The sequence below is a fragment of the Equus asinus genome, chromosome 20 (genome assembly GCF_041296235.1).
Source record: "Equus asinus isolate D_3611 breed Donkey chromosome 20, EquAss-T2T_v2, whole genome shotgun sequence".
Taxonomy (NCBI): Eukaryota; Metazoa; Chordata; class Mammalia; order Perissodactyla; family Equidae; genus Equus; species Equus asinus.
The window spans coordinates 59,247,272-59,262,077 of record NC_091809.1 but is presented as its reverse complement, the minus strand read 5'-3'; the positions used below and the strand labels follow the sequence as shown (position 1 = coordinate 59,262,077).

The 14,806-nt window shown below is 34.4% G+C and overlaps 1 protein-coding gene across 3 annotated transcripts in view; it reads left to right on the top strand.

Annotated features, from left to right (window-relative positions):
- The window catches only part of DYNC2H1 (dynein cytoplasmic 2 heavy chain 1), a 289,645-nt gene that overhangs the window by 145,225 nt on the left and 129,614 nt on the right, over nucleotides 1-14,806 (top strand). For all 3 annotated transcript variants that reach the window (XM_070490370.1, XM_070490369.1, XM_070490368.1), the window contains 4 exons: nucleotides 1,324-1,374; nucleotides 2,162-2,239; nucleotides 4,522-4,653; nucleotides 5,954-6,026. In XM_070490370.1, the coding sequence (XP_070346471.1) occupies nucleotides 1,324-1,374; nucleotides 2,162-2,239; nucleotides 4,522-4,653; nucleotides 5,954-6,026 (334 nt within the window). The remainder of the gene's footprint in view (nucleotides 1-1,323; nucleotides 1,375-2,161; nucleotides 2,240-4,521; nucleotides 4,654-5,953; nucleotides 6,027-14,806) is intronic.

The following is a 14,806-nucleotide window of genomic DNA, read 5'->3' as shown; positions in this document are numbered from 1 at the left end:
TAATCATTTTATGTATAATTTATCTTCATCTCTGACTTTATTTCTGGTCTGCCATATAATCCCGTCTAAAACTTGAAAAGAACTTCCTTCAAGCTAGAGCTAACTAATCCATCTCTGGTATACTTCTAATATTTTAAAAAATTATTTATAAGTGATTTTTCTCATTATTATGCTGTTAACATAAAGTAATAGTCCAGTAGCCAGGATGGGAGGGAATATATGGACAGTGCAACTTTGACCTAGTAACCTTTGGCTCTACTTGGTCAGATTTTAATTATGTTCTCGATTCCCCTCATTTGAATAGTTAAAAGAATGCAGACAATTCCACATGCCTGTGTTCTCTGTTTGTTTCTCTCATGCTCTGGCTGACTTGTAAAGTTTCTCCTAAATTTTATGAACTTGATTCCTCTTATTTCTTCTATAAACTTTGATGCCTTTCTCCCATCCTGTGTGTTTTTCATCATGATCAATATGTTCCATTATGTATAGGACTTACTATTCCCTATTTTTCCCTCCTGGAGTATAAATAAATTATCATTGGGAAAGGAGAAAATTTTTCTCTGACTCATATATAGTAGTAGTAGTCATTCCTCTTGTGTTTGTTTGTGACTATATAATTTCAGTAGGAAGAGTGAGTGGTCAGGGTAGGGGGAGGCGGGAAATATGTTGCTTTGGTAATGTTTCCATATTGCTCTCAAATTTTGATATGTTTTTGCTTTATTTGCTGACCAACGTGTAACGGACAATATAGTAATGTCCATTATTATCTGATTGGAGAGGAACTCAGGGTGAAGACATAGATTTTCTTAGACACTAGATTCCATAACACTTGATCAATCTTGAGTCCATGGATTAATTAAAAAAAAGGAACAATGGCAGTGTTCTCTCATTCCTTTGGAAAAGATAAGTTAATGGAAGTACTTTTCTCTGTTTTTTCCCAACATATACAATTTTTAAACTTTTGGTGCACCTTATGCTTATCTATTAGTGAGGAATAGCATGTAATAGGACAAATTAATAGGTAGTGACAAATGATAATCAAACATGACATTTAAATTTTTGGCTATTGAGACTTACATATATATTATGTAGTTATATTTTTTTGTTTTAATAAAATTATTCTTAGATTTCCTATTAATGTTTTATGTTGGCACATGAACTCATTCTTATAATATTAACGTACTGGAAGTGGGAAGATGTGAAAGCAGTTTTTTTACATGTCCTTAGAAAGCTGCTTTGTAATCCACCTTACAGGAAAAGTGAGAATATTTGTCACTGGTTAGTATTTTCATATTTTTGTGTTCTTCATATTTTCCTCACTAGGAATGGGATACATTTACAGGTGTGGTGGTGGGAGACATGTTGCGGAAAGCTGTAAGTAAAAATAATAAAATTATTTCACTCTTAGGGAAAATGGTTCTGGCCTTGACTTCATGAAATGTGATTTGCTTCAGAGGAGTTTTAAATTATTATTGAAATTATACTTTAATTAGGGCAATATGTCCTTGCCTCTATTACCCTGCTTTAAAATGGATCGAAGTGTATGTTTTTGTCCGTGCAGACATATCTTTTTTTGAGAATAATATTAATTAATTACTGAGAAATTAATATAGTTTGTTTTTCTCAGTATATGCATTTTGTTCCAAGAACACTTTTATAATCCTAAGAAAATCAAAATTTATATTATAATAAGGAAATTTTCTTATATAACTGAAGTTTAAATATTACTTGTTAAAACTTTTGATAACTTGATTCAAATTTAGCTTTTTCTCTAGTAATTTTCTGTTCGAACATATAGTGGATAATATTATTCTTCAAAGCGACGTACCCATAATGGTAATGCAAAACCTAGATTATGTCTGAAATGCAAGATGTAATTTAAAATAATGTAATTTTTACGGGTTTTTCATTGCATTTTTTTCTTAAGTTTCATGGAAGATTAAGCACAATGAAAATAAATACAACATTTGTCTAAATGGTTATCTATATTATATAGAATTTTACAATATTGACTTGTAAAAAACAGAAAAATAAAGAAATAATACATCGAATGAGGTGTTTTTTCAAAACAGAGTTTATAAAATTAGCTAGTCAATTTTTTACTTTTTTTAAGTGTGAATTTTACCAAATGTCCAAAGGAAAATAATTGCTCTTGTTAAAGGACTCTCAACAAAGAATACGTGATCAACTTCCATCTTGGATAGATCAGGAAAGAAGCTGGGCAGTGGCAACATTAAAGGTATTCCTTTTATACTATGAGGGATATTTAAATTTTTTCTATATTTGAGGTTTTTTTTAATGTTTTTTATGTGCTACTCCTTCATACTCAGTATTGATACTTCTGTAAATATGACATAAAACCCTGAGTAAATGGATATCAAAGAACTGTTCTAATTAATCCTTTAACCATTAATTAATTATATCTTTCATTCAAGGATGGGGATATAGAGAAGGAAGACCAGTTCAGAAGGCTAACTCCCAACAATTTTGTCTGTGCTCTTTACTCAGACCAAGGTTTTTTTTTTTTTTTTTTTGTGGGGAATGAAAGACAAATACACTTCTCAAAATCTATACTTATGTTTCCATTCTTTCCTTCCCATACTTTTCTTCACAATATTATAACATTGCAATAGCACATAGTAAAAACAATAAGAAGAGCTAGCATTTATTGATGACTTACTATGTTCAAAGCATTATGCAGAATTTGAAAAGGTAGTATCTCACTAAATATTTTCAATAGCATTATGAAGTAGCTACTGTTTCCTCTTTTAATAGATGAGGAAACTAAGGCACTTGCCTATGGTTACTTAGAAGTAGAGTCAGGAATCAAAACTGTGCTCTTTGCTGCTGAGTCTGGGCTTTTTACCACTGCTCTTTACTGCCTTTATTTCATAAATATTTGTTGACTAAAATAAATGGCTTCTGCTTTATATCATTAATTGTTTTCTTTATTAGTCATTTATTTAGTGCCTACTACCAGTCAGCATGATGCCAGTGGAATGACAAATATTTTATAGTTATAAAAAGACTCTGTCCTGAACAAACTTACACTGTAGAAAATATAACAAATGATTACCTTGTGACGTGGTTGGTGCCTTGCTAGAGCTGTACCCCATGGTGTCTGACATGCAGCCAGGGAGCTTCCTAACTGCAGTGTAGTCCATCTCAAATTTCTAGCCAAGTATATGATAATTATATAATGTGTTGCACACGGGAGGTAGTAGTGGTATGGCCCTATACATCAACAGTGCTAAAGTTAATAAACTGTCATTAAGTGTTATCCTAATAGGCTCAGATCATTTATTCAAAATAATTAAACTGAAATGTACTTAATTTTCTGCTGTATAAGTTTAGTTGATTATGTAATGAAATTTGGGCAATATAATGGATTATTTAGAAATGAACATAGATATTTGGATAAAACATCCATAGGCATACTGAATTTATGTTTATATTACATGAAGTTTTAATATAGTAGAGACAGATCTTCCAAGTTCACCATTTTCTCCAGTAAGAATTCTCCATCTAGACAGATTTACATTTCTGATCTTATAGCCCACTGTTGAAAAAAGTTTGGGATACAGAATACTGTTTGAGGCAGAGGGAATGAATAAATTGAGGAAAACCTGTGAGAGATGATATTGTTTAAGGCGAATATTGTGCTGAGTATAAATTTATGAGGAATCTTGAGTAGAAATTTATGAGTACAAATTTATTTATTTATTTATTTATTTATTTATTTATTTATTTATTTTGAGGAAGATTAGCCCTGAGCTAACTGCTGCCAATCCTCCTCTTTTTGCTGAGGAAGCCTGGCCCTGAGCTAACATCCATGCCCATCTTCCTCTACTTTATATGTGGGACACCTGCCACAGCATGGCTTGCTGAGCAGTGCCATGTCCATACCCGGGATCCCAACCGGTGAACCCCAGGCCACCAAAGCGGAATGTGCGCACTTAACCACTGCGCCACTGGGCCAGTCCCATATGAGTACAAATTTAGAACATTTAGAGGCAAAGGAGGCAACATGTTCATGAATAGGGGCATCAATGAATATGGTTTAGAAAAGCACGCTTTGTTAAGGATTTGATATTGATGTGAAATTTGGCATATTTTTGTAACCTCACATCGAACTCTATTGTGGCAGTGCTTAAAATTTGCACTTGTCTATGTTTATTATACCTTAATAAAAAAAAATTGAACTCATTTTTAGTGAAAACATTCATTTCTCCACAAGGTGGAGATAGATGTGTACAAATGTTTTTACACACAGAAAGGATTCGTTAACTTACAAGTATTGAATTAGTACTACATTAAAAATACTGTCTTTTATTCTGGATTGGATAAATCTACCACATTATTTCTGACTTAGAAATGATTTAGATAAGACAACGTAAAGTAGAAAACAAGTAATAAACATCTATCAATAATTGGTTTCCAGTTACTTTTTTAGTAATATATATACATATTTACTTGTATTTGTTTGTAGCTCATTACTATATATGGTTTTTTATTTTTTAGATTGCTCTCCCCAGTCTTTATCAGACCCTCTGCTTTGAAGATGTAGCTTTGTGGCGTACGTATTATCATAATTCAATGTGTGAGCAAGAGTTTCCATCTATTCTTGCAAAGAAAGTTACCTTATTTCAGCAGGTAAGTTATCTAAATGCATAAAAGTATTTAACATTTCTCTTGTTGTTCAGAAGCCATTTAAATGAAAGCTCTGGGGGCCAGCCTGGTGGCACAGCAGTTAAGTTTGCACGTTCTGCTTCAGCTGCCTGATGTTTGCCGGTTTGGATCCTTGGTGCGGACATGGCACCGCTTGGAAAGCCATGCTGTGGTAGGCGTCCCACATATAAAGTGGAGGAAGATGGGCATGGATGTTAGCTCAGGGCCGGTCTTCCTCAGCAGAAAAGAGGAGGATTGGCAGCAGATGTTAGCTCAGGGCTAATCTTCCTCAAAAAATAAATAAATAAATAAATAAATGAAAGCTCTGCCTTTGTCACATAGCCTTAATGTAGCATATGTGGGGAAGAGCTTTCTGCTTTTCCCATCTTAATCTGGACAGTGAAATCACTGACAAAATTTCTGGGTAGAGTGTCTTCCCCTGTAGTGTTTCTTATTCCCTCTGCCTCTGACCCAAGGGTGATTTTACAATAGGGAAAATGTCTTACAGAGAGAAATTAAGGTATAGATTGTCCAGGTTCTTCACTCACTTCCCAGGGTTCTATCTAAGGAAAGTCCTCATGGTGAGGAACAGGGTTTTTCTTTTTCCCATTCTGTTTTAAAATAGAATGATGAAACCTATGGGTGGGTTCCAGCCAGTCTTTTGGTGAGGCAAAAGGCTTAGAGCCAGAGAGCTCTATAGGAGTCAATGTCCAGGAAATGACCTTTCTATTTTCATCTTTCATTACGCTGCTGGCTGTGGTTCTGTCCCCTTTGTATCTCCTTGGTGAATTCTATTGACCAAGTGTGTTTAAAAAAAAAAAAGAAAAGAAATGAAAAAACACTTCACTTGAAAACTTAAACATCTAGAAATAGATATACATGATTCAGCATAAAATAGTGATTTGAAAATTTTAGGCAAGATTTTTGGGCCTCTGCTGTGCTTTCTTTAGAAATGCCTTACCTATATACCCTATTTTCACCTGCCATTTGGTCCTTTATTAGATGCTGAAGACATAGCTAACCCTATGACCATTACATGCTGATGTTTACTTTTGGTGATAGGTTTGAGGGAATAAATGGATTTTAGTAATATTTTGACTATTAAAAACATGTCTTGATAATACCTACTGTGACAGTTTGAGGCATAATAAATGTTGTAGAACAGTGATAACAGTGTTCATATATTTTAATAAACATTTGTTTAATTAACTATCATTAACTACTGTTTAGTTAAAGCTGTTGTGGGACCTTTGTTATTTAAAAATACCCTGTACTTTATTTTAAGGTTCTTGTGGTACAGGCTCTTAGACCAGACAGACTGCAAAGTGCCATGGCTCTATTTGCATGTAGAACTCTGGGTAAGTCCAACTTTTCTGGAACTAGACTACTGACCTGAATTATTTGCTTTTAATTTACACTTTATTTTGTGCTGACCTTAGTTTAGAAGATTAAAAGGTCTTTTTCTTCATTGTACTTACCTTAAAATTTCTACCTGGTTTAAAAAAATAATTTTTTGTGTTGGATGTGACCATACTTAATATCATATTAAAATTGATGCATTATTGACATCCTATATTTAGTTAAGCATTTGAAGTTTTAAAAATTATTTTCTTATGAAAGCACTTTAGACTTTTAGATGTTTGTTCATGATTAGGATTTCAAAGTAGACAATCAAATGTTTGATTTAGACAATTAAAGTAAAACATTCTCACAGATACCATAAACTTAGGAAAGAAAGCCTTCAAAATGAGTTATTTTTGCTCTGTCTAAAACGAAAAATGAAGAATTTGTGTGTCTTTTAGATTATAAACAAACTGCAATATATTTTTAAGTCTTTTTTTTTTTTTTGAGGAAGATTAGCCCTGAGCTAACTACTGCCAGTCCTTCTCTTTTTTTTGCTGAGGAAGCCTGGCCCTGAGCTAACATCGTGCCCATTTCCTCTACTTTATATGTGGGACACCTACCACAGCATGGCATGCCAAGCGGTGCTATGTCCACACCTGGGATCCGAACCGGCGAACCCCAGGCTGCTGAGAGGCAGAACATGCAAACTTAACTGCTGCGCCACCGGGCCGGCCCCTTAAGTCTTTTTGATAGTCTTATCTGAAGATTAAAAGTTATCACTCATTTGGAAATAATAAACTATACCATATTTCCATTTGTGCAAGAAAATTTGGAAAAACTGTGAAAGGAAGACTATGAAAAGTATTTTAGTTGAAGCACAAAGTCATCTAAGAATAATGGATCTTTACCATTGTAAACCTCAGGAGGTTTTAGAATTATGTTGGAAATGAAAAATCTGGCATAGTTGAAATAGTATGCTGACAACTTTTTCTAGAAAGCCTCCATTTATATTTAATTTTTCCATATATATGTAGATGAAATTTTATATAGAAACTGTTTTTATTAATTGTAACTTATATATATTTCAATCATGTAAGCCTAACATCATTTTATGCATATTTTCTCTATATTAGAATTTATTATATAAACAAAGTTTGTGAAGAGTTTTATAAAATTGAAAAAAGGTACTAGACCTTCCGTGCTTATCACTGACTGAAAAACTTTATGGTACTGAATAATGACTCCTTTATTATTTTGCAAAGCTGTTATTGTTGGTTATATCAGGGTATTATTGTAAGAAACTCTTAGTTTCAGATGATCAGTTTTACTCCCATGAACACACTCTTTCATAGAACTTGAATGTTGATGATGGTAATAATCACAGCTAACACTTAAATAGCTCTTAGAAATGCCAGGTACTAGTCTCAGTGCTATACGTGTATCAGCTCTTTTAATCCTCACAGCAACTCTAGGAGGGGCTGTTTCTGTATCCGCTTAAAGATGAGGAAACAAGATCACACAGCTAATAAGCAGCAGAATTCAAACCCAGCTACAAAACCTGTGTTCTTATTCAGTACTGAGGAAGTCAAATTTATTCTCAGGTTAGAGGGATATTGTTGACAGATGCTAACATAAAAAAGTCTGCTTAAACCTTAGATAATGTTATTCCGTACACACACATCCATTCCTACGCCAACCTACTGTGTTAGTTTCCTAGGGCTTCCATAATTACCACAAACCACGTGGCTCCCCGTGAAATCTGTAGGAGAATCCTTCCATGCCTGTACCTAGATTCTGGTGGTTTGCTGGCAATCTTTGGTCTTCCGTGGCTTGCAGCTGCATGACTTGAATCTTTGCCTTTGTCATCACATGACATATCCCTGTGTGTCTCTGTCTTCTTATAAGGACTCCAGCCATATTGGATTAGGGCCCACCTTACTCCAGTATGACCTCATCTGAAGTTAACTAATTATATCTGCAATGGTCCTGTTTCCACCTAAGGTTACATTCTGAAGTATTGGGATTAGGATTTCAACATATCTTTTTTGGGAGAACACAATTCAACTGATAATATCTACCAACCCAAGTTTTCACATAATGGCTATCTTCTCCTTCACCCTCCACCAGAACATGTATGTGCACACACACTTACAAATATTTTGAGGCTCCCTATAGACTGGTCATTTGGTTGGTTGGTGATGGGTATATGGAAATGGGTCTGAACATATGTACTTGGTGCTTTCCTTTCCTCAAGCATGGAGAGGAAATGTCCCTGTTTATTCATCTCTGGTAGAGTGTTTATCTGCTAAATAATTTTTACTCATGTACGCAGAATGTTTATCCACCTTACTCTTCCTTGCAAGTGACAGATAGCCATCTCAAACTCACTTAAATAAAAAAGGGGGGAAAGTGTAACCAGTACTCTGAAAGGAGGAGGTAGGGCTGGCCTCTGGACCAGCTGGTTTCATGGACTCAAACAACATAAGGAGACTTTCTTTCTTTGTCTCAGCTTGCAGTTTCTCTTCTGTTTCTTTCCTCCTCTTTCTCTCTCTCCCTTTTTCTTTGTATCTGTATCTATCTCTGTCTCTCATGTTGCTTTTAGACTCTATGTAGGTAAATTCCTGCCTGTGTGCTGCCCTTAGTCTCAGGGTTCATATATAATCTGGGGGATAAGGCTGCCAACCTCCTAGGATTTAATTTAAAGCTTGTGATGAAATAAAACTTTCCCTCCCAACTTTATGATCAAAAATCCTAGAGAAGGACTATGATTTACTCAGCTTGGTGATATGATCCACTTTACAGCTCGTCCCACTAGAAATGTATGGAATACTAGTTTTCCCTTTCCTTGGGGGAGGATCTGTTACCAGACACGGGGAAAAAAACTGCTGGTACAGAACAACAGAAATCTGTTATAATCAGGTTACATACAATCTGTTTTAACTAATTTTCATATTTCAGTACTTTCATAGTTGACCATTAATTTGTAAAGTACATTTTGAGAGTCTGACTCCTTTAAGAGTCACAAATATCTAACTTTTGATTCTGAAGAGTGAAATAGTTGAACAAAGATGTTAGTGTCCATGTTAAAAAAAAGCTTATGAGCATACTTTATCTTGTAACTGAAACATTTAACCTGTTGCCAAATACACACATGGTGAGTAATAATGAATATTAGGCATATAATAAATATGAAAACCAACTATCTCTGTATTTGCCACTTAAATTAGCTGATTGTAGTAGCCTTTTACTAGCATTTTTGAGAAAATAGAAGCAATAAGACAGGAATTCTTTATTTCTCACCCACTAATCTACCAACCACCTGCGTCAGTACTCATATTCATTCTACTTGCCCTTCTGTTATTATGAATGAATGCCCTTGTTCCATTTAAGGGCCAACCCATCTACTTTTTCTTTTATCATTCTTGCCATTATCCCCTTCTCCTACGTCATCAATTTCACCTCCTTTACTTGGTCATTTCTATCAGCATACAAATATATTTTAGTATCACCTATCTCAATAATGCCTCCCAAGACCGTATTTCTCTCTCTAGCTGTCATCCCATTTCTTTACTTCCTTCTACAGGGAAACATGTTGAAAGTGTCTGTAGTCGGAGACTGTAGTAACCCATTTCCTCAACTCTTATTTTGTCTTCAACTCACTCTGTTGGACTTCCATCCCTAAAGTTCCCCAAGATTACTCTTATTAAGGTTAGTAATGTCTTCTTTCAGATTGCTATATCCAACAGCAACTTCTGTGCTTTTGTCTTATTTGATCTCTCAAGAAAGTTGTCCATTCTTCCTTCTCGAAAAACTCTCCACTTTCTTATCTTAATTATTGTGTTTCTTCTTTCCTTCCTCCTTTTAGGCTGTTCCTTCTCACTTTCCTTTACTGGCGGCTTCTCTGCATGTCTTTTAAATGTGAACTCCTCTTCCTTCTACTGCAGTCTTGCCCTGGTTTCCCTTCTTTCATTACTGTATATTCTTTCTCTAGGTAACCTCACCCAGTACCTGGCTTTAAATATCATCTGTAAATTCCTGATTCTTTCATCTCTTGTTTCTAGCCCTGATCTCTTCCTAGTAGTCAAAACTTATACATCCAAATGCTAATTTGATGTTTTCATATGAATGTCATATCACAGATATAACATGACCAATATAGAATTTTTGATTTGTCCATGCTAGCTTTGACTCAGTTGCTCAAGCCAAAAACCCAAAAGTAGTCCTTTCTCTCTTTTCCTTACTTTCTATACCCAATCTACCAGCAAGTCCTTTTGGCTCCAACTCTAAAATTTACTCTGAGTTCATTTTCTTTGTGTCATTACAACCAACCTAGTGCAAACTATCATCATTTCTTACCTCAGTTGCTGCCATAGCTTTGCCTCTATCCTCAAAGTATATCCAGAATCCAATCACTTCTCACAGCTCCACGACCATGTACTACTTTGTTGAGGCCACTATCATCTGAGCAAGATTGTTACCATTCAGGCTTCTTTTCTTTCCCACATCCAGTTTTTTCTCCACATAGCAGCCAGAGTGCCTTTTGAAATATAAGTTAGATTATATCATGCCTCTGAGCACTCTGTGTAAAATTACATACTCACTCTTTCCTCTGCTCTCCATATCCTTCTTTACCTTGTTTATTTTCTTCTATAAGTGTTATCACCATCTGACATATTGTTATTAATTTGTTTGTTAATTGTCTGTTCCCCAGCTAGTACATAAGCCACGTGAGGGCACAAATTTTGTTTTGTTCTTGGTTGTACCCAAAGGCTTTATACAGCTTCTGGAACATAGAGGCACTATAATGTATGTTAAATCAGTGACTGCCTTCCTAATTGGTCTCCCTACTTCGGTTCTTGCTTCCTCTCTGACCCATTCTCTCCAGAAAGCTGTGTAATCTTCTAAAAACTTAAACCAAATCATCTCTCTTTTTTTACATACAATCTCCAAAATATTTTCAAAACACTTAGAAGTAAATCCAGATTCCTTATATAAGCTTACAAGACCCCACACAGTCTGACCCCCACTTACTTCCCTGACCTCATCTTGTACCCCTCTTTCTTGTCCCCTGTGCGTTAGTGGGCAAACCAGCCTTAGGACCTTTGCACTATCTGTTTGCTCTGTGTTTTTCCTTTTCTTTTTTTTATGGATGGCTCCTTTGTATTATTCAGATGTTAACTTAAAATGCTGCATTTTTAGAGAGGTCTTTCTGGGCCATCTAATCAGTACCAACACTTCAACCTGTTTTAATTCTCCACATAGTACTTAACACTTTCTGATATATTTCTGGCTTATCTATATATTTATTGTCTGTTTCCATAACGACGCAAGTTTAAGTAAAACAAGGCAATTTTCAGAGAGGTTCTTAAGAATCTATTCTCATTTAGTCTTTTAAAATATGCTCTTTGTACCACATTGCACGTGGCCTTTCTTATTGACTTTATAGTTTGGCCCTCTACCAATTCTTTGGAATACTTCTGTTATGGTACTGTTTCATCTCCAGGTTAAATGGCATTTAAGGTTTAATGATATTTAAGGTTCAAAGTAAAAACCTCCTAATATTCATATATTCAAATGCTTTGAAAGTTTAATATACTTCTAAAACCATATTCTACCTATTTCAAAGCAAAAGTTATATATACTGTTGTATGGCTGGATGACTTTGTATCTGGTCAAGTGGCTTTATTAATATAGTTTTTAGGTAAAATTGGAGTTTTTATTGTATGAATAAGTTTTAAAAATTCAAATAGCTGGAGAATGACAAGCACTTATCTCTTTTTAATCAAATTTTAGAGACTTGATTTCAAATGTAATTTCTTGAGCATCATTCATATGGAAAGATTTTTATTAAGTTTTAGCAATCCTTTTTATGATCTATAAACTTTAAAATAGTAACTTATAAAGATATGTTTATAAAAGTAGATTCGATTTGAAGATTTAAGTTAGTAGAACAATCCTTAAAACTTTTAGCACTGCCATTTTAGTATAATCCTACAAACCAAGCCTATGTACTAGGAAAATCTACGTTACTTTTTAAAAGTAGCAGTTACCAGATGCAAATGTTCTGACTTCTGTAATTCTGATTTAATTTTGACTTTTTTTATTAACTCTTCTGAGCAAGATATTATGCTGTGTGTATTGAGGTATTATGAGATGTGTTCCTGGGAGGAGCTGCAGTAGCTACAGGAACCAAGAACTTCTCAAAGGTTCTCCATCAAAAAGTCTTTTTAAGCCTTGCCACTTTCTTGATTTTATAATCCTCTGCTTCTCTTATCCATGTTAGCATCCCATCCTATGCACCTTGCTTTCATAGCTCATCTGTCTTGTCAAGTCTGTATCTAAGAGAAAAGGAAAGAAATAAGGAAATGTGTATTAATTTTTTTTTTTAGGAAGATTAGGCCTGAGCTAACATCTGTTGCCAATCTTCCTCCTTTTGTGTGAGGAAGATTGTCGCTGAGCTAATATCAGTGCCAATCTTCCTCTGTTTTATGGGGGATGCCAACACAGCATTGCTTGGCAAACAGTGCTAGGTCCACACCCAGGATCCAAACCTGAGAATCTGGGGCTATGGAAACAAAGCGTGTGAACTTAACCACTATGCCACCAGGGCTGGCCGTGTGCATTAATTTTATATTGCTTCTGTAACAAATTAGCAGTTTAAAACAACATCCATTTATTATCTTACAGTATTATCTTATAGTCCTGTATATCTGAAGTCTAGTGGGCTCACCTGATTTCTCTGCTTCAAGTCGCACAAGGCTAAATCCAGGTGTTGGCCGTTTGGGTTTATACTGGGAGGCTCTAGGAAACTCATTTATGTTCCTCACAGAATTCGACTCCATGCAGTTGTAGGATTGAGGTAACCATGTTTTTCTCTTGTTTGGAGTCCTTTTCAGCTTTTAGAGGCCACTCTAAAGCATTCTTTGGTTTGTGGTCCCCTTCCTCCATCTTTAAAGCTAGCCGTGGTGGGTTGATTTCTTCTCATGCTTCACATCTCTCTGATCTCTTTCTCTGCCTCATCTTTCCTGGTTCTTTTTCCTGCTGCATCTCTTTGACTTTAGCTGGTGAAATTTGTCTGCTTTTAAGGGCTCAAGTGATTAGATTGGCCCACTTGAGTAATCTAGGATAATCTTATTTTAAGGATCATAACCTTAATTACATCTGCAAAGTCCCTTCATAGCAGTACCTCGGTTAATGTTTGAACAACCAAGGGATAGCTTTAGAATTATGCCTGTCACAAGATATTTGATTTTTTTTTGTTTGTTTCCAGGCTTGAGTATTATTCCAATTCTAAAGAATATTTCCCATTTAGTTGGTTGATGTGTATTAAGTTATATAGTAGTTGTTGATTGTTCTTTTTATTGATGTTTGTGGTTCATTTCTAGAGTTGTCTTTTTTTCTGATAAAGGAAGAGTAATTTTATACACCCAATGCTTATCAGTCTCCTTGTTAGGGAAGATGAAATGAATAATGAAGAATGGATCCATTATACTTACCACCTATAAGAGTTGGGTATTAATTTACTACTTTCGTTACTCACTTAGGTACCTGAAAAGTGCAGGAGTGATACTTTTTCCTTTTTAAACTGCAAATTATTTCTTTTTTATTATCTCAATATTTTATCATAAAATAAAATACAATAAAGGTTTAAATTATTTAACTTAATTTTAGTTCCTTTTTTTCTTTTGAAGAAATGATATTTTAAACATACATGGTCAAAATATAAGATCCCAGTGGCTTATAAGTAATCTTACACTATGATAATTCACAACGCAGTGAACATTTTTGGCTTTTTAATTTTGGTGAATAGTTTAAATGATTCACACTGACAGTTCTAGTGATATCATGAGTCAAAATTACTTGGGTTAATAAAACCAATGATTATATATGGACTCAGTTCACTTAAAATGCAACGAGGATTTTATTGGAGTTTTGTGGGCAGAATGGCTAACATGGCACTCCAAGTAACATGTCGCCTCTGTCGCCTTAAATAGTATGATGTTTTTCGTGAATTTTTTTCTCTAATCCAAAATATCCCAATACTTTGAAATATTGTTTAAAATGAGTTAATGAACATATATTTATCTTCTGTGGAATTTTAACTTTAGATGTAATAATTGAATAGGCTAGGCTCTGTACATAAAATGGCGAACAAATCAGCTATGAACAAATCCTGCCCTTATGGAGTTTAGTCTCTATTTGTTAAATTAAGAAATGATACGGTAATCTGCATTTTAACTTTTTTAAGACAATGTCTATTATTGGCATATGTTTTCCAAATAAAACACATTTCAGTCAGTAGTCATCTTATATGAAAATATCTGTATGTATTTGGACATTTTTCTCACAATACATCTAATCAGAGGTCTGCGAGAAGCTGTAGAGGAATGAAAAGATCAGAAACAGTTTTATCATTGTCTCATAACAATGAGAATCATTGTTAACATTTTTATGTATACTTTTCTATTTTTTTTTAGGCAGCTAGATGTGTATACATTACAATATGGAATCATACTGTCTATTCTGTTGAGTAATCTGCTTTTCAGTAAATTATATTTTATCTTACCATTTTTGTAACTTCGGTTTCAATATATGGCTATCAGAAATTATTCATTGAAGCTCCTAATGCCTTTCTCCAGTTTTTAACTAATAGCAACGGATCCAATGAAAATCCTTGTACATGCTTCTGCCTTCGTATCGTGAATTATTTCTTAAATTATTATAATTTAAATTACTAACTTAAAAGCTATGCACATTTTTAAGACTTTTAATGCATTTTATCGTATCAGACAGT